This window comes from Geotrypetes seraphini, chromosome 11 (genome assembly GCF_902459505.1).
Source record: "Geotrypetes seraphini chromosome 11, aGeoSer1.1, whole genome shotgun sequence".
NCBI classification, from domain to species: domain Eukaryota; kingdom Metazoa; phylum Chordata; class Amphibia; order Gymnophiona; family Dermophiidae; genus Geotrypetes; species Geotrypetes seraphini.
In genome coordinates this window covers 24,703,640-24,722,044 of record NC_047094.1, presented here as the reverse complement: position 1 = coordinate 24,722,044, position 18,405 = coordinate 24,703,640, and the positions used below count along the sequence as shown (strand labels likewise).

The window sequence follows — 18,405 nt, the reverse complement described above, 5'->3', positions numbered from 1 at the left end:
GAGCCAACCTCATCAGTGATGTAATGTAATGTAATGTAATTTATTTCTTATATACCGCTACATCCGTTAGGTTCTAAGCGGTTTGAAGAAAATATACATTAAGATTATAAATGAGAAGTAAGAAGGTACTTAAAAAATTCCCTTACTGTCCCGAAGGCTCACAATCTAACTAAAGTACCTGGAAATTAATAAAGAAGAGAAAATAAAGATGGTTGAAAAAAGAAAAATTCTATGTGAATGGCTTCATTGTCCTACACTAGGCTCACTTTTACTACATTTTGATTTCTAGAGTGGCGCAATGCTTAAAGCTACAGCCTCAGTACCCTGAGGTTATGGGTTCAAACCCAAGCTGCTCCTTGTGACCTTGGGCAAGTCACTTAATCCCCCCATTGCCCCAGGTACATTAGATAGATTGTGAGCCCACCAGAACAGACAGGGGAAAATGCTTGAGTAACTGAATAAATTCATGTAAACCGTTCTGAGCTCTCTTGGGAAAGCAATATAGAAAATTGAATGAATGAATGAATAAATAAAATAGGTAAAAATCTAACTAAAAGCAATGGGAACAAACGGCTAGAGTGGCTATTCTGAAAATATTTGTGAAATACAGCATTACAGAAAAAAAAAAAGCAAGAAAACTTAGACCCCCCCCTCCCACTTTTATTAAACTGCGATAGCAGTTTTTAGCGTGGGGAGCTGCACTGAAGCCCCGCACTGCTCCCTACGCTCACAGAGTTCCTATGAGCGTCGGGAGCAGCGCAAGGCATTCAGTGCAGCTCCCGGCGCTATGTTAATGATGTTTTCTGTGCATACTTCTCATGGACTTGGAAGCCACATAAAATTCAATGGCGAGTCATATTTGGCCTGGAGACAACAGGTTGCCCACCTCTGTATTATCGTAACAGTATTTATGTTTTACTATGCTGTCTGATGCTTGATTTGAAAGATGCATAGTAAACACATTAAACTAAACTAGGTATTCTTTATTCAGTAGCCAGTGGCTCCGGTATATTAAAAAAAAAAAAAAAAAAAAAACCAGTTTTTATGCCTTGAGCCGCATATGGGGCTCTTTTTACGAAGCCGCGTTAGCAGCCTTATTGCACGCACATTTTTAGCGTGCGCTAACCCCTGCGCTAGCTGAAAAACTACCGCCTGCTCAAGAGGAGGCGGTAGCGGCTAGCACGGCCGGCAAATTAGCGTGCGTCTCTAACGCGGCTTCGTAAAAGGAGCCAATAGCGATTCTCGTGTTCGTTATATTATACGTGCAACCTAATTTTCTCTGAGAAACCTCCCATTTGCACCTACTGTACGGGTTTATGCCCAAATAAGAAGAGCTGCTTTGGCGTGTTCTCAATACCTGGTTCTCATAGGTTTCTTCCTGACATCTGATCGGCAGATCGCTCGCAGGCACATGCACATATATCTGCTGGTCACATGCCAGTCCCCAGCAGCACTGCCCGACAGCTGCCACTCGTTTGAAGTCTGGCTGTGGATCTTTGCAGAGCTCCCAGTGCAGGCCAGTTGTGGAGAGAGTGTACACTCTCCCCAAAATATCAACAGCCCACAGAACAGAATTAGACATGGCAGCTTCTGAAAAAAAAAAAAAAAAGAAACATGTACTGCATCAATGCATAAGGAATATGCATGTAACAAATTACTGCAATTTTTTCACTTGTTCTCAGGATGTATAGAGATTCCTTATGGATAACTTTTTCGTATACTTAATTTTTACTAGCAAGGAAAAAAAAATATGCAACATAAAGACCTGGATTCTGTAAACGGCATCTAAATTGGCTGGAGCCTAGAAAAATGGTGCCAGTCGCGTGCATCTAAGCCGGTTTGGGAGATTCGCATTTTAGCAATGCCTAAGTCACGCTCCATCCATAAAAAAACACCCATTTTGTTAGGCATCGCTAAGCGATGAGCACCTACCTTTTATAGAAATAAGTAGGCACCCAAGTAATTTATTTATTTATTTTTTTTTTTTTTTTCAATTATTGAACCTATGAAGAGGATTTTGCTCTTTGGAGAATCTGGGCCAAAAATGTACAAATCAAAGAAAGTGACTAATATCAACAATAACAAAGTGTACAACAGAACAAATAAAAACAAAACCCAAAACAACTTTTTCAACCAGTTGCAAGAAACAATAAACAAATATTTTTTAACAATACTTTTTGGGGTCCTTTTATCAAGCTGCGGTAGGGGTTTAACGCGCGTAACACCGCGCTACCCGCTAACGCCTGCACTGAGCAGGCATTAGTTGTTTAGCCAGCTGCGGGGGTTAGCGCGTGATGAAATGTCCGACGCGCTAACCCTGCTAGCGCGGCTTGATAAAAGGACCCCTTTGTGTTTTTATAAGCCCTCTGCCTTCATTCCCAAACCCCCACCCTCTACCCATATCCACCCCCCCCTTGTGGATATCTTATATAGGATCCCTGAGAAGAGGTGCGATATTTCAGTTTCCCTTTTGTTTCTTTTGACCACGTCATTATTTCCCCCTGGGCAACAAAGTTCCATCTGGTTAATATTCTAATATGATTGTGTGTATTGGTTGATGGGGGGGGGGGGAGTCAAATCTCACCCACTTTCATATTCAATATGTTGTTTCACCAGTTTTCCCCCCTACACCAAATTGGGCAGTGGTCTGGTAAACTTTTTAGTGCCCCAGATAGAAGGACAAATCAACACTGTTTCCACCAGTCTTTTCAGTTTATACCAGATAGAAAGACAGACATTTTCAACCCCTGATGTATAATTTCTTTGCAGTATCTACTGGGCTGGAAAGAAAAAAAAGTAAAAAATAGGCGACAAGTGTCCATTTCTATTAAGGTGCTCTTGTTATTTCTATACTGAACAGTGTTTACAGAATAATTTAACAAGGAATTCCCCCAAGAACTTTTCAAGCACATTATTACTAAGAAAAAAAAAACAAAAAAACAACCCTCCATAATGGAAGACCATCCTATCAAATGTCTGATCCTACAGAAAAAGAAAACATTGAAAATGATGACTGATAACATCCATATGGCCTATGCCAGGGGTAGGCAATTCCAGTCCTCGAGAGCCTGAGCCAGGTCAGGTTTTTAGGATATCCACAATAAATATGCATGAGATTTGCATCTCAAGGAGGCAGTGCATGCAAATCCATCTCATACATATTCATTATGGATATCCTGAAAACCTGACCTGGCTGCGGCTCTCGAGGGCTGGAATGGCCTACCCTGGCCTATGCAGTCTATCCACACATACCATCTACTAATCTCTATTACCAGCTCCTTAAGACATCCTCTGTACTTGTTCAATGCCTTCTTGAATTCAGATACATCCTTCATCATCACTTTCACTGTGAGGCTGAAGCCTCAGATTTTTCCATTCAAAGCAAGTTAAGAGCTTTTACTACTACTAATCATTTTTTTAGCGCTACCAGAAGTACGCAGCACTGTACAGAGTCACAAAGCAGAGTCCCTGCTTGAACGAGCTTACAATCCAAACAGACAAGACAAACAAATAGGATGCTATGCTGCATCCTCTTGAACACAGTAATTTGACTACCCCTGTCCAAAGAGGCAGGATTTCAAATATGGAGAAAAAAAAATATGTCAGTGTGAGATGTAGAATTATGTTCTTAATAATGTTCTTGGTGAAGAGATATTTAAGTAGGACCAAAAAAAAAAAAAAGGGGGGGGGGGTCAAGATCCACAGCACAAAAGATGTGGAAAACAGTGGAACAAAAAATATATCATACCCAAATGAATGCAGGAAAATATACCATATTTTTCCCCTCCATAAGACGCACTTTTTCCACCCAAAAGTGGGTGGAAATGTCTGTGCGTCTTATGGAGCGAATATTGTATCACAGACCATGATGTCGGTACCTTTTTTTGCCCTTTTTAAATCCTGTTGGTCCAGCAGTGTATTGGCCAAAGCAAGCTTTCCGCACTCCTGTCCCACACTGAGCTCCTCCCTCACTGGACGGCTGCCTCAGATCTCGCGGCCAACGGAGCACAAGGCAGGAGAAAGCTTTTTGCGCTCCAGTCTGGCCCCGCAAGGGGCTGGGTGCAGAGCCTGGTAGGGAAGGGAGGGAAGGGCGCTAGGTTCAGACTGGAAGGGAGAGGGACTGAGTGCAGAGCTTAGAAAACTAGAACCTTAAAGTCTCTCCTCATTTGTTAATGATAGTGATTATGTTGACTTTACATTGTTGAAATATTATTCTGCTATATTTTATTAAATATGGTGTCAGGTCAAAACCGCGGAAGACAAAGGCGCGCGCCAACAACTGAGCGCAGTGTGGAGGCGCGCACCAAAGAAATAACTGTTTTTAGGGGCTCCGACGGGAATGTGGGGGGGGAACCCCCCCCACTTTACTTTATACAGATCGCGCCGCATTGTGGGGGCGTTGTGGGGGGTTGTAACCCCCCACATTTTACTGAAAACTTCACTTTTTCCCTAAAAACAGGGAAAACGTTAAGTTTACAGTATAATGAGGGGGGTTACAACCCCCCAAACCACCCACAACACCGCCGCGATCTGTATTAAGTAAAGTGGGGGGCTCCCCATCAAAAACCCCCGTCGGAGCCCCTAAAAACTGTCATTTTCTTCGGCGCGCGCCTCCATCTTGCGCTCAGTTGTCGGCGCGCGCCTTTGTCTTCCACGGTTTTGTCTATGAACCATTAAATATATTAGTACACTATTTGGTTCAGAATATTTTTTTCTTATTTTTCTCCTCTTAACCTAGGTGCGTCTTATGGTCAGGTGCATCTTATAGTGCAAAAAATACTGTATGTAAAAATAAAAAAAAAGAAATAAAAATTATATTAAGTCATTTATTAAAAAGTTAACAAAAAACAGCTGTACTCTGATGTAGAGGATGTGCGGTGAAAAACAAGACCCAACACCACCTGTGTTTCAGCAGTACTAGCCTTCATCAGGCGTCCATAAGGCCCAAAGGCACATCTACTGTATACAGATCAGTGGTACTGCCAGAAATGTAAGTAAAGAGTCCACATAGTGCACACAGCTCACCAAGCTTGGTGAAACTAATACATACTGCAGACCCCTAGTATAAGGCAATTTTATCTTCTTATATATTTTTTAACATTTTGTTGACTCTGTTCAATATTTTATGTACTCATTTTATCAGGTCAGCCTACTTTAAGAGAAGATGACCGCAGAACTCTGAACAGGAAGCAGAATTTTAAGTCTCTTCTACTGGGTGACTAAACCTGCTGTAGTTACCTTTGGCTACACTTCAAAATACACTGTATCAAGTAAGGAGGACAACAATATGTCTGATGTAGTCTTTGCCACGTATACCAACAGAGTATAAAGCACTAATGTATGAGTAAATATATACTACCTTGTGAAGCATTCAGAACTTTCCAAATAAAGCTTTTTATTCTTTCCAACCCAGCATAATACTTGGGAACCCCCCTCCCCACCAACCAACAGATGTAGGGGGTAATTTTATAACCCCAAAATAATCAGAGACAGACCTACATTTTGGGGTTTAAAGAGGTCTGGACTAGTTCCTGAAGGAAAAGCTCACAGTCTGCTATTAAGACAGATATGGGGAGGGGTGGGGGGGGAGGCATTGCTTGCCCTGGGATCAGAAATATGGAATGTTGCTACTATTTGGGGTTCCAGAATGCTGCTACTCTTTGAGATTCTGCATGGAATCTTGATACTCTTTTGGGGTTCCAGAATGCTGCTACTATCTGGGGTTCCGGAATCTTGCTGCTCTTTGAGATTCTGCATGGAATCTTGATACTCTTTGGGGTTCCAGAATGCTGCTACTATCTGAGGTTCCGGAATCTTGCTGCTCTTTGAGATTCTGCATGGAATCTTGATACTCTTTGGGGTTCTAGAATGCTGCTACTATCCGGGGTTCCGGAATCTTGCTGCTCTTTGAGATTCTGCATGGAATCTTGATACTCTTTGGGGTTCCGGAATGCTTCTACTATCTGGGGTTCTGGAATTTTGCTGCTCTTTGAGATTCTGCATGGAATCTTGATACTCTTTGGAGTTCCAGAATGCTACTACTATCTGGGTTTCTGCCAATTAAGACAGGGGTGCACACATTTCTGCACTTGTGTGTCTGCTTATGGAGGGCATTTGGAACGCGCTGTTTGGCTGAAATTAACCTTAGCATTTATTAAGCAGAAGTGATTCCATGTTTGCTACAAACTGAGGGCTCTTTTTACTAAGCTGCAGTAAAGGCTTCTACTGCAGCCTGGAGAGCTAAATGCTCCGATGCTCATAGGAATTCTATAAGCGTCGGAGTAGCGTCGAAGCATTTCACGCTCCAGGCTGCAGTAGAAACCTCTATTGCGGCTTAGTAAAACCCAGTGTGAAAGAGGTCACCTAAATTTCTGTTAAACATATGCTGGACAACTGTTACGTTCCATTTAATATTTGAGCCTTCTATTTTAAAAAGGCTGCGGCATTAGGGTAAGGTGACATGCAGTAGCATAGTACGGGGGTGTGGGGGCGGACTGCCCCGGGCGCTGTCTTCACAGTGGCGCCAGCGCCTCTCCTGCTCCCCGGCATACATCTTGAAATGTTCTCTGGCGTCAGCAGCATCTCCCACCTGCTGCTTGCGCGGCCTCGGCTTCCTTCTGATGCCACTTCCCAGGGCCAGGATGTGACATCAGAAGGAAGCAGAGGCTGGCGCAAGCAGCAGGTGGGAGATGCTGTTTGCACCGGCGAACATTTCAAGAGATATGCGAGGAGCGGGGGGGGGGGGGGGGTGCTCAAGTGGCAGGGAAGAGAGCGTGGAGGGGTGGGTGGTATATGACGCAGCAATACCGGGTGCCACCCTTCCCAGTTACAACCACTGGTGACATATTCCTATTGCCTTGCTTTCAATACATTTCTGCATGTTTCCTGAAAATATAGCTTAGATACAGAGTAGCTCATGTTATGGGGTAAAATGCAACAATTACCTATTTTCTATCCGTTGTGGACTAGATTCAGTAAATGGCACTTAGATTTTATAAACAGGCACCGCTGTTTGGAGGATTAGTGCACAGGGTTGGTATATTTCCCCTGAAGCAGCCGGCTTCACCGATGAAACAAGATTTCTTATTGGGTTTCCATCTGAATGGAACAGCGTTTAGAAGCTGTGAGAAGAAGCCTGGCTGTACAGGACCGTACCAGATATGTGACCTCTGGTGCACCTTTAACCCAGCTGTGAGTGTTTCAACTATGTTCAAGGTTTGGTTATACAGGCTGGAGTTGGTTTTTTTTAATGCCAATGACTGATTTCATCTTACTTCCAAAGATGTTTCAACAATATTTCTCTTCAACCAATCTTATTTATATCAATTTAAGACATTTGTATGGACCTTCTGTTTGTAACTAGGCACCACACTGCCGGTTACTTTTTATTCTGCATCAGTCCAGATTTATTAAACAACTTTATTTTATTCTGTATTTTTTCATTTATTTAATTTTTTTTTTTTAAAACGACGTATCTATCATTTTTGTATATAACTCAAGCCTAATAGTTTTCATATTCCTATTGGCGCTGTGATTAAAAGGAACCCATCACTTATCTTAACAGTAGATAGTTCCTCCTGCACCTCCCCCGACATGCATGTTTCAACTAGAAACTTTTCTTCAGGAGCGAGGTAAACGTTGCTCAAAATTGCTCCCACAAACGTTTACCTCGCTACTGTCTGAAATATTTGTATTAGTTCAACAACCACTGACAAGATGGGCTGCTAAATTGTTTGAATGACCATGATAGGAAAAAAAATGGAGGTGAATTCTACAGCTGATGAATGTCAAACTGGTGAAAAAAAGATAAGAACATAACATAGCCATACTGGGTCAGACCAATGGTCCATCAAGCCTAGTAGCCTGTTCTCAAGGTGGCCAATCCAGGTCACTAGTACCTGGCCAAAACCCAAAGAGTAGCAACATTCCATGCTTCCGATCCAGGGCAAGCAGATGAAAGGCAGCACGAGAGCTCTTGAGACCTTGCCTTGCTGTGCTGTGCTTGAAGCTGAGATGGAGATTTTCTCTCTATGGGGTGGATGCAGAGGACTACCCAACATGCAAGGGGCTCTTCAATTAAAGTTACATCTGGCTGAGGTATGAGCAAAGCAAGTCTCAAGGAGAGTGTAATAAATGCTTCGTGACCTAGATTTAGAAGCTAGGTGGTTATGATCCAGAGAGATCACCATTAAATTAAGCCTTAGGAGAAGACACTTAGGTATTTCAGATTAGAGAATGACATGGGGACAAATATTTCCCCACAGGAACTCAATTTCCTTGTCCATGTGAGTTTTGTCACTGTTCCTATCTCTGCCCATTCCTATAAGCTCTGCCTTAACCACACAAGCCTCGAACACGTATGATTTTAAAGTGTTTGAGACTTATGCAGATGAGGATGGAGTTTGAAGGAATGGGGCAGGGACAGGAAAAGAACTTGCGGGGATGGGATGGTAAAATGAGTCCCCATGGGAACAGGGAAAAATTTGTCCCTGTGTCATTCTCCAGTTCAGATTCTTTGAGTCACCAGAGGATTTGGGGGGGGGGGGGGGAGTGGTGGAGGTGAATTGTGATAAATAAAAACAAGAGAGGAGGTGATAGAGTTAGTTTGCTTAAACGAAGAGAAACTTTTTGGATATATACTTTACAATCAATATATCCTTCTGGTCTGAATGACAAAATTGATTGGTCACCATACTACTAAACTAATATGTTTGTTCATAGATCTGACACAGCTCATGACATTTACCATTTGACCTATTTTGGTTGAAGACAAAAAAATTTTTTTTGTGCATTTTCCCACGATGTCAGCTTCACAGACGTCATTACGTAGTCACGTTTTTTGACGCTGTCCACGCTGTACCGACAGCTGATTAAAGTCCCTTTAAATTGCTTAGCGTTGGTTTTCACCGACGCCATTTTTTGAAAGATATATGTTGAAGCCACGCTGGTTCCGTAAGTTTGCTAAGTAATTGAACATGTTTTAAAATTTAGTTTTGTGCATATTCGAATACTATTGAGATAAATATAACTTTTGTTACTCATTTCAGACACTGTTCACGACGTTCCCCTGACGAAGCCACTTCAGGTGAAACGGTGGCCCCGTTGGGATCACAAACAGTGTGAACTGCTTTTCAGATAAGTGCTGTCTTTGAATATTATGCACTATCTTAGAGCTATCTTTCATAGTATTTGGTGGATAAGATGTTCACATCTAGTTTAAAAATTTTTTTGAGAAGAACTTAAAAAAGCACAAATAAATAATAAATAATAAAAAATAGTTAAGAAGAAAATTAAAAGGATAAAAATACCTAAATTTACCACTTGCCAATGATAGATATCAAGACCCAACAAAGTATTTAGCCAATGTGTGCTGTTATACTTGGTCTCTGAGGCGTGGTATATATAAAAATAAATTATTACATCGTTACATGGTAAAATGAGTCCCCATGGGAACAGGGAAAAATTTGTCCCTGTGTCATTCTCCAGTTCAGATTCTTTGAGTCACCAGAGGATTTGGGGGGGGGGGGGGAGTGGTGGAGGTGAATTGTGGATGTGAATAGATAGTAATATAATAAATAATGACAGATAAAGACCTGAACAGTCTGTTCAGTCTACCCAACAATCACAGACTGTAAGAGTACAAAGTCTCGCATTATCTTGATGATAAATTCAGTTATTCATTAAGGGATAGGGTAATATTATTTAAAATGTGAAAGATAAATTGGATCATTTTTAGTATCATTTATGGTTTTGTTTAAAAATTGTTCTTGACATTTACTTATGTGTTTATATTTTTATTTTGCCAATATAAAATTAAAATAAGCTACGAGTGTAAAGATTACAGGCCCAAAGCAGGAAGTAGGAGTAGATTGTGTTAGCTCTGTCAATGCAATACACACTGAAGGTAAGTAAACATGTGCAGACAGCTGTGGAGGCAAGAACTTTAGTCATTAGAGATGGGATGCTGAGCTGGAATAGACCCTGGTCAGATTAAGCCTAGCTTATATTTTTTTATATATAAATTTACTACTTTTAGTAATTTAGTGAAAACAAAATGATTCCAGTCTAAATTATTGAATTCTTTGCAGGATGCACTAAATTTTACTGGCCTCAAGTGTTCTTCACCTGAATGACTTCCCAGAAACTCACATAAAAACATCAACCTGATCATTTTTAGACTACTGTTAGACCAGGGGTAGGCAAGTCAGGTCCGGTTTTCAGGATATCCACAATAAATATGCATGAGATAGATTTGCATCTCAAGGAGGCAGTGCATGCAAATCCATCTCATACATATTCATTGTGGATATCCTTAAAACCTGACCTGACTCCGGCTCTCGAGGACCGGAATTGCCTACCCCTGTGTTGGACCAATAGCGTGCATTCCATGCTGCAAGGATCTCTTCTAGAACCAATATGGGACTAGGCACTGCAAAATCACCCAAAGACAAACCATCTCGCCGGAATTTCTTACCTATCAATGCCCACGAAGCTCGTGGGCGGGATATAGCCAGGAAGCTGAAGATTCAGACAGCTGCAGCGCTATGACGGGGATGTACAGGTAGCTCCACACAGGCCCAGGCTCGGGTCCTGCCCGCTGCACATACGGGACCGAGGTGAGGAGAGGCTGCGGCGAGAGGCACCGGCCGCGGTCACTCACCTGCGCGAGACAAGAGGAGCGAGCGCGCGAGCCCGAGAACCTCAAAACCCAGCAACCACCACCTATCAGAGAACTGCTCACCGTCGCTCCACCCGCCCTCCCCTCCGGAAGGACCGTGCAAGTCCCGACGCGCTCATTGGTCGCTGCAGACAGGGCGTGTCCAGAGCGAGATGTTGTTGGTGTAAGCGAGAGTGACGTCAGGTGGAGGGGCGTGGCGGCAGCTGGAGGGGGGCGTGTTTGACTCTGTCTAGGTCGGACCTTTGGGGTTCTGTACTATTTTCAGACTCCGATCGAGACCGTAGAAATCTGTTGGTTGCATTTATAAGGATGCGCTTTTCTCTGAAGCAAAATAGGGCGTTAAAATTAAATTGCTATTTTTTTTTCTTTCATTTGGAAAACAAAACAAACTTGCATTTCTTTTTAATTTAATTTCCAATAATTAAACCACCAGTACCTTCACTCTAAAATGCCACCTGCATAAAAAAGGACACCCTGACTTGTGGTGAGATCCAACACCTTCCACATCTTTCCATAACCATGGGTTCTTAAGTGGCAGCAGCAATCTCAAGTTGTTTCTGCCCTTCTGGTGCTATTTTAGTGTATGGAGATTTCTCCTACCCACTCTGGACCTGTAGATGGGGTCGGATCTGGAGGGGGAAGGGATGGGTAGTGTAAGGTTTGGCCACAAACTTGGCATGAGTTGTTTTAGTATATATGTGGAAGAGTAAGGGGTTATCTTCCGCTAATACTACCATTCTGCCCAGGGCAGGATTAATTTGTCGAGGGCCTCTGGGCACACAAGTACACTGGGCCCCATGCCCCGCCCCATCCCACCATGCGCTCAAGTGGAAACAGGAAGCTGCATCAGAGGGAAGCTTTGGACAAGCAGCACCGCTTGCAAAATTACAGTTCCCTCTTACCCATGTTGCTTGCTTGTCTTACTTTCCGTCAATGGGGGGGGGGGAGGGGGGGTGCCTGCGTTGCCAATCGATGCTGGAGAGGCCTATCGTTGTTTGGAAAAAAATATTGATGCCCTCCTTCATCGGGCCTCCCTGACCATTTTGGACCCTAGGCACGTGCCTACTGGGCCTATTGGTTAATCCTGCCCTGATTCTGCCTCCATACAGCAGGGACTGCCAGCCCAAGACTGAGTGGACTACATGTCCCAGACCGCACTGGGCTTTACAGCTGTGTGCTGAGCTGAGGGGGCGGGGTTCAGCAGGGAGGTGTTTATCTGCCACAGAGGGGAATCATTGGAGAGAGATCCCCACCAGAGAGAAAAGTGTCTGAGGAAGGAAGGAGTCCCCTTTCCTAGCTGTAGGCTGAGGGAACCTTGGAAAGTTTGGAATGTGTGCAAGAACCTCCAGGGGTAACTGGTCTCTACTGAAGCAGGGTAAGCCAAGTCAATAAGGAGAATAAATGTGCCGTAAAGCTATGAAAACTAAACAATTGTTTGTGCCTTTCCTAAGTCTGAGAGTCTCAGGTCTCTAGAAAAATAAAAGCTTTCTTGTGGTTTCACCTTTTTTTTTACAGTGGTTGTTTGTGCTGTTTGAGTGTATGTGGGTGGTGCTCTGGGTGAGTCTGGACTGGGCTCTGCTACAGTGCATTAATACAAACTTAAAGAGATGCAATAGCCTCTTTGTTCACTAAACTGTTTTCCTTTTTTGTCCAGCAATTTCTTCCTAGTCTCTGGATTTCCAGCTCAGTTAAAACCTGGGCTGGGAATCCAGTGTCATTCTATAAACCAAATGCAGGAGAGTGGGTTTTCTTCAATGCAAAAAAATTGGTATATATATATATATATATATATATATATATTTTTTTTTTTTTTGCAATCCAGTTTCATTCCCAATTTTCCTCCCCAGTTTTCTATCCTCTTCTCTATTAAACCCAACCCCAAAGGTGACAGCTCTCGTCCCTGGGTTACAAACTGCAGCCTCTTCTGATGCTTCTTGCAATATGGAACTCAGTTAATGTTGACCTTAAGTCTAGCCTCTGGGTGCTGTTGTTGCATGATAATGGAGAATTCTTTCTCTAGGGACCATAAATGCTGTATCTGCAGCATTCCCAACTCCTGCCAGATGAGGGAGCAAATGCTAGCTTGGGATTCAAGCCAGGATCTTTCAAATCAGTGTGCACTGTGATTTTAGTGAACTATCAGGTCAATTCCTCTGCAATTGATTTTTGCAGCAATATGTAAACATGGCAATTAATGTGTAGTAACAGTCACTTCTAGACCACAAGGGATTACCCCGATAAGTTCCAGGATTGCTTGGGGTGGTGTCAGATAACGGGGAGGGTCAAGTCAGTGTGAGAGGGAGGAGTTTTGCAAAGGGGTGGGATTTCAACTTCAATGTGATTTCAGGTAGGACTTATTAGGAAGGGGATCGGATTGGTTAGGGGAGGCTTATTTAAAGGGGGAAATGGATTAGGGGGATCATATCAGATATGGATATTTTGAGAGGGGATAAGATTGGAACAGATCAGGAGATCTGATTGGGAAGGGGATTTTCAGGGAGATTAGATGGAGGGGGTATTGGATCAGGGAGGCGCAACATGCCACCAGTATTTTGTGGTTTTTTTATGGGCCAGAACTAGGGGTGCTCCTGTTCTCTCTCTCTCTCACTGCACACAATTCAATTCCCATGCAATAAGTGTGGTAAATGCAGAATAGATGCTGAGCAACCCCCCCCCCCTCTTGCATTTACCAAACAGGTTTTGTTCTTACTGCATGCTAGTTTTTGCTCCTAACATGTGGTAAGTGCAAATATTTACAGCTCTTTAATAAACATGTCCCTTAGTAAAAGGGCCCCAGTGTCTGCTAAGTGCATTAGCATATAGGGGTTTTTTTAATTTAAAGATTATCTGCAGCAGGGCCCACTGGAATAAAATAGGTCTTGTGGAAGATAACACAGTAACATATTAAATGCTGGCAGAAAAAGATCTGTACAGTCCAACCTGCCCAATAAGGTGCCAGAGTTGAATCTGAGCAAACAAAGAGAAAATCTTGCCTTATTGTAGTGATCAAACAACAAAAAAAAAAGGCAAGAGAGATGTCCTAATAACCAAATAATATTGATTTATTCTTTAAAAACTTTTAGGACTCCTTTTACAAAGGTGCGTTAGGGCCTTAAAGTGTGGAATAGCATGCGCTAAAATGCCGTGTGCGCTACCGCTACCGCCTCTTGAGCTAGCGGTAGTTTTTGGGGTAGCGCACGCTAAAATCGCTAGCGCACCTTTGTAAAAGGAGCCCATGGTCCCAACAAAGATCCAAGTTTCAGCATATGGATATGCCTTCATCAGGGGACACTAAAAACATAATATACAAGATATATACCATATATATATATCAAAAAGTATACACTAAAAAATATTTTAAAACTCAAATTTAAAAAATATAATATCAAATACAATACAATTCTTAAAAAAAAACAAAAAACCCCAAAAACATGCATATCAGGCATTAAAAAAACACATCATGTAAAAGGAGAAGAATAAAAAGAGAAAAATAAAAAGTTCCTAAATATAATGGGGTCCTGTTATTATAAGGTGTGCTAACCAATTTAGCACATGCTAAATGCTAAGACATCCATTATATTCCTATGGGTATCTTACCATTTAGCACACCTTAATAAAAGGACCCCAATGTGAATGCATGCACATATCAACAGTTTCATCAGGGGATGTGCTCAAACCATCTTCAAAATTATTGTTTATTGTCATTCAGCTTGCTGTTTCTCTACGAACATCCCCTGATGAAGCTGTTGAAGTGAAACGGATTGTCTCATTTGGCTCTCCACTCACTCCCCATATGAACATAAGAATAGCCTTACTGGGTCAGACCAATGGTCCATCAAGCCCAGTAGCCCGTTCTCACGGTGGCCAATCCATGTCCCTAGTATCTGGCCAAAACCTAAGGAGTGTGTGGTGCAGTGGTTAGAGCCACAGTCTCAGCACCCTGAGATTGTGGGTTCAAATCCCACACTGCTCCTTGTGACCCTGGGCAAGTCACTTAATCCCCCATTGCCCCAGGTACATTAGATAGAGTGTGAGCCTGCCAGGACAGCCAGGGAAAAATGCTTGAGTACCTGAATGTACACAGTTATAAGTGGTATATACATGCTAAAAATAAATAAATAAATTCCATTATATCAGAGTACCAAGATTCCAGAACCCCAAATAGTAGCAACATTCCATGCTACCGATCCAGGGCAAGCAGTGGCTTCCCCCATGTCTTGTTCAATAATGGACTATGGACTATGTTCTTGTTCAATAATGGACTATGGACTATGTTCAATAATGGAACACTGCCCATACGCCGAGAGGTTGGATAGGCTGGGGCTCTTCTCTCTGGAAAAAAGGAGGCTCAGGGGAGATATGATAGAGACCTTCAAGATCATGAGGGGCATAGAGAGGGTGGATAGGGACAGATTCTTCGGACTGAAGGGGACAACAGGTACGAGGGGGCATTCGGAGAAACTGAAGGGAGATAGGTTCAAAACAAATGCAAGGAAGTTTTTTTTCACCCAAAGGGTCGTGGACACTTGGAATGCGCTACCGGAGGAAGTGATCAGGCAGAGTACGGTACAGGGATTCAAACAGGGATTGGACGGATTCCTGAGGGATAAAGGGATCGTGGGATACTGAGAGAGGTATCCAAGTAATGAGTACAGAAACCCAACCAGGTCGTGCATGTGCAAGACCGGAGGGTTAGGACTTCGATGGGAAACCAAGGTGGCAAGGGGGCCCCTTCTCGGGGATTCAGACAGGTCGTGGCCTGTTTGGGCCACCGCGGGAGCGGACTGTTGGGCAGAATGGACCTATGGTCTGACCCGGCGGAGGCACTACTTATGTTCTTATGACTTTTCCTCCAGGACTATACTCCCTCTTGAGTATTACTGGAAAATGTCTTAAGTAGGGAGATAGTCCTTTGTTTGTGCTAACAAATATGTCTGCTTTATCTAAATCCACTTTTTCACCAGTTATGTCTGCTACAATTTCTTCATTTACATATCTGAGTAAATGTTTACCTGTTCCTTCAGATACTTTTTATGATGAGGTCATCTGGAATAATTAATCAATTCTAATTGACTAATCTCCACTAAATTGGCACATAAGTCAATTGTTAATCAATGGTACTTTAAAAACTTTTGACCAGTTGAAAGAACCTACCTAAGAACATAAGAATTACCGCTGCTGGGTCAGACTAGTGGCCCATCATGCCCAGCAGTCTGCTCCGGTGGTGGTCCCCAGGTCAAAGACCAGCACCCTAACTGAGACCAGCCCTACCTGCGTACATTCCGGTTCAGCAGGAACTTGTCTAACTTTGTCTTGAATCCCTGGAGGGTGTTTTCCCCTATAACAGCCTCCAGAAGGGCATTCCAGTTTTCTACCACTCTCTGGGTGAAGAAGAACTTCCTTACATTTGTATGGAATCTATCCCCTTTCAACTTTAGAGAATGCCCTCTCGTTCTCCCTACCTTGGAGAGGGTGAACAACCTGTCTTTATCTACTAAGTCTATTCCCTTCAGTTTCTTAAATGTTTCTATCATGTCCCTTCTCAGTCTCCTCTTTTCAAGGGAGAAGAGGCCCGGGTTCTCTAATCTCTCGCTGTATGGCAACCCCTCTAGCCCCTTTACCTAGTTTTCAATTAAATGGTATCAGCTCTCACGTGTATTAATAACTCAAAATGTACCTAACGACATAGATGTAAGCTTATTAGACTTGTATGTTATGAAACATGTGTCTTCTCACTGGGCATCTTATATCTACAAAGCTTTACAACTCTTGAAAAAAAAAAAAAAAAGTTCCGTATTGGTACCCAAAAGGTTTCGGTGTTTTCATCATTGTAACAATTTCTGCTCAGGCGGTCCCAGATCCTCCAGAATAGTGTGTCACAAACTTTTAAAGGTGCGGCACACTAATCTCACGGCCGCGGCTGGAGGTCGCTCGGAAATGCATGGACGTCAGTGCAATGGCATCATGCGCATGCATGACATCATCATGATATCCATGCATGCGCGAATGTCCTCCAGCCGTGGCCCTGAGCCTCCTGTTACTGCCGGTTGGGGGGGGAGGGAGGAGCTGCAGAAAGAGAGGTGAGGAGAAGGAGTGACAGCACCAGTGAGGAGAGGCGCCAGCCCGCCTGACTACAGGATGTACCTCTCGCCACAAGAGGCACGTCCTGTAAGCAGTCATCTGGCCTCTCCTCATCGCCGGCATCTTGCAGCACACCTGGAAGCTTCCAGGGCACACTAGTGTGCTGCAACACACAGTTTGCGATACCCTTCTCTAGATCCTCCTCTATTACACACTCACTATATTTTCTTCAGCACCAAGGATTATGGACACAGCGGAAAGCTAAGTTATGTAATTCCACAAATTCATGCCATAAAGAGGTTGGAACTCCTATATATCAAATTTTCTACTGTGGCAACCTTCAAATCTTCTGGCCTGATATAGGGACTAAAATGCAAGCTATTCTTAAATCTAAGGAATCGCTTTCACCTAGGGCTCCTTTTATGAAGGCGCGTTAGCGGGTTTACGGCGCGCGACTTTTAATCACGCGCTAACCCCTGCGCTAGCCGGAAAACTACCGCCTGCTCAAGAGGAGGCGGTAGCGGTTAGCGCGGCCGGCGGTTTAGCAAGTGCTATTACGCGCGTTAAACCGCTAACGCGCCTTCGTAAAAGGAGCCCCTGGTCATATAATCTACAAATCACTGTCTCTTATTACACACCTGTCGGAAGAAGATAAAGCCGTTTTTGGCTTTAAAACTGGTTATTAATAATCGGAAAGACAATTCCCACTTATCACTGCATATGTGGTGGAATTGGGGTTTATTAGATAAAAATATGAAGCTATCCTTTCTTATAATTCTTTAAATTACTCGCTAAGGGCTCCTTTTACTAAGGTGCGCTAGCGTTTTTAGCACGCGCTAAATGAAAAATGCTAACGCAAGCTCTATGGAGGCGTTAGCGTTTAACGCGCGTGGCATTGTAGCCTGTGTCAAAACCACTAGCGCGCCTTAGTAAAAGGAGGCCTAAGTGTGAGAAAATGGAAGTCAGACAATTTTCTCTCATAATTCAGGAGCAAATTCTCTTTATTCCCTTTTTGGTTGCTTGCCTTCTGTACACATACAAAGGATGTGTTCTTTGTTATTTGCTTATGAATATTTTGTAATGTAACAAGTTAAGATTCAATAAATATTTGTGAATCGTAAAAATGATTTGACAATTGCTTTGGTGGGAATGTGGAAGTTTCAAATGATCTGGCAGCAGATCATAACATAAAATAAATGATGGGCAAAACCCCTCCTCTGGATATAATTGTTAAGGACACCGCTAGTGGTCAAAGCAGGAAACCTTGCAAGAGATGATCAAAATCAATAACCGTTTTACCCAGACCCTTCTCATAAATACTCTTCAGGGACATTCAGGCAGTCACGTCTGAAGTGCAGGATCCGGCACTATATTCCATATAGCCAGATCACAATGTCGCATCCAAACATATCAGACCGTTTAGCAAGGCTGGGTTGTTGTCTCCCCCCCCCCCCCCCCCCATTAGGCAAAAGAGCCGGCACCTGCCTGAGGGCGCCTTGTTTCCCGAGAGTAGGCAGGAACAGGGCCGGGCGTCCCCCTCCCCCCCCGAGGTTGCTTTGCTGCAGCAGCGGCGCGTGCACTGCGCCTTTAAGAAGGATTTCCTTCGGCCGAGTCACAGAACCCTGGCTCGTCACGTGACTCGAGTC

At 43.2% G+C, this 18,405-nt stretch overlaps 1 protein-coding gene across 2 annotated transcripts in view; it reads right to left on the bottom strand.

The window, feature by feature from the left end:
* TECPR1 (tectonin beta-propeller repeat containing 1) overlaps positions 1 to 10,781 on the bottom strand; it is a 79,072-nt gene extending 68,291 nt beyond the window's left edge. The window contains exons 1-2 of one of the 2 annotated variants that reach the window (XM_033963529.1): positions 10,475 to 10,781; positions 1,358 to 1,590 (exon numbers count right to left, since the gene is read on the bottom strand). In XM_033963529.1, the coding sequence (XP_033819420.1) occupies positions 1,358 to 1,582 (225 nt within the window). In that variant the 5' untranslated portion in view covers positions 1,583 to 1,590; positions 10,475 to 10,781. The remainder of the gene's footprint in view (positions 1 to 1,357; positions 1,591 to 10,474) is intronic. The other variant, XM_033963530.1, reaches the window with a different exon arrangement.
* Between the last annotated feature and the right edge of the window lie 7,624 nt (positions 10,782 to 18,405).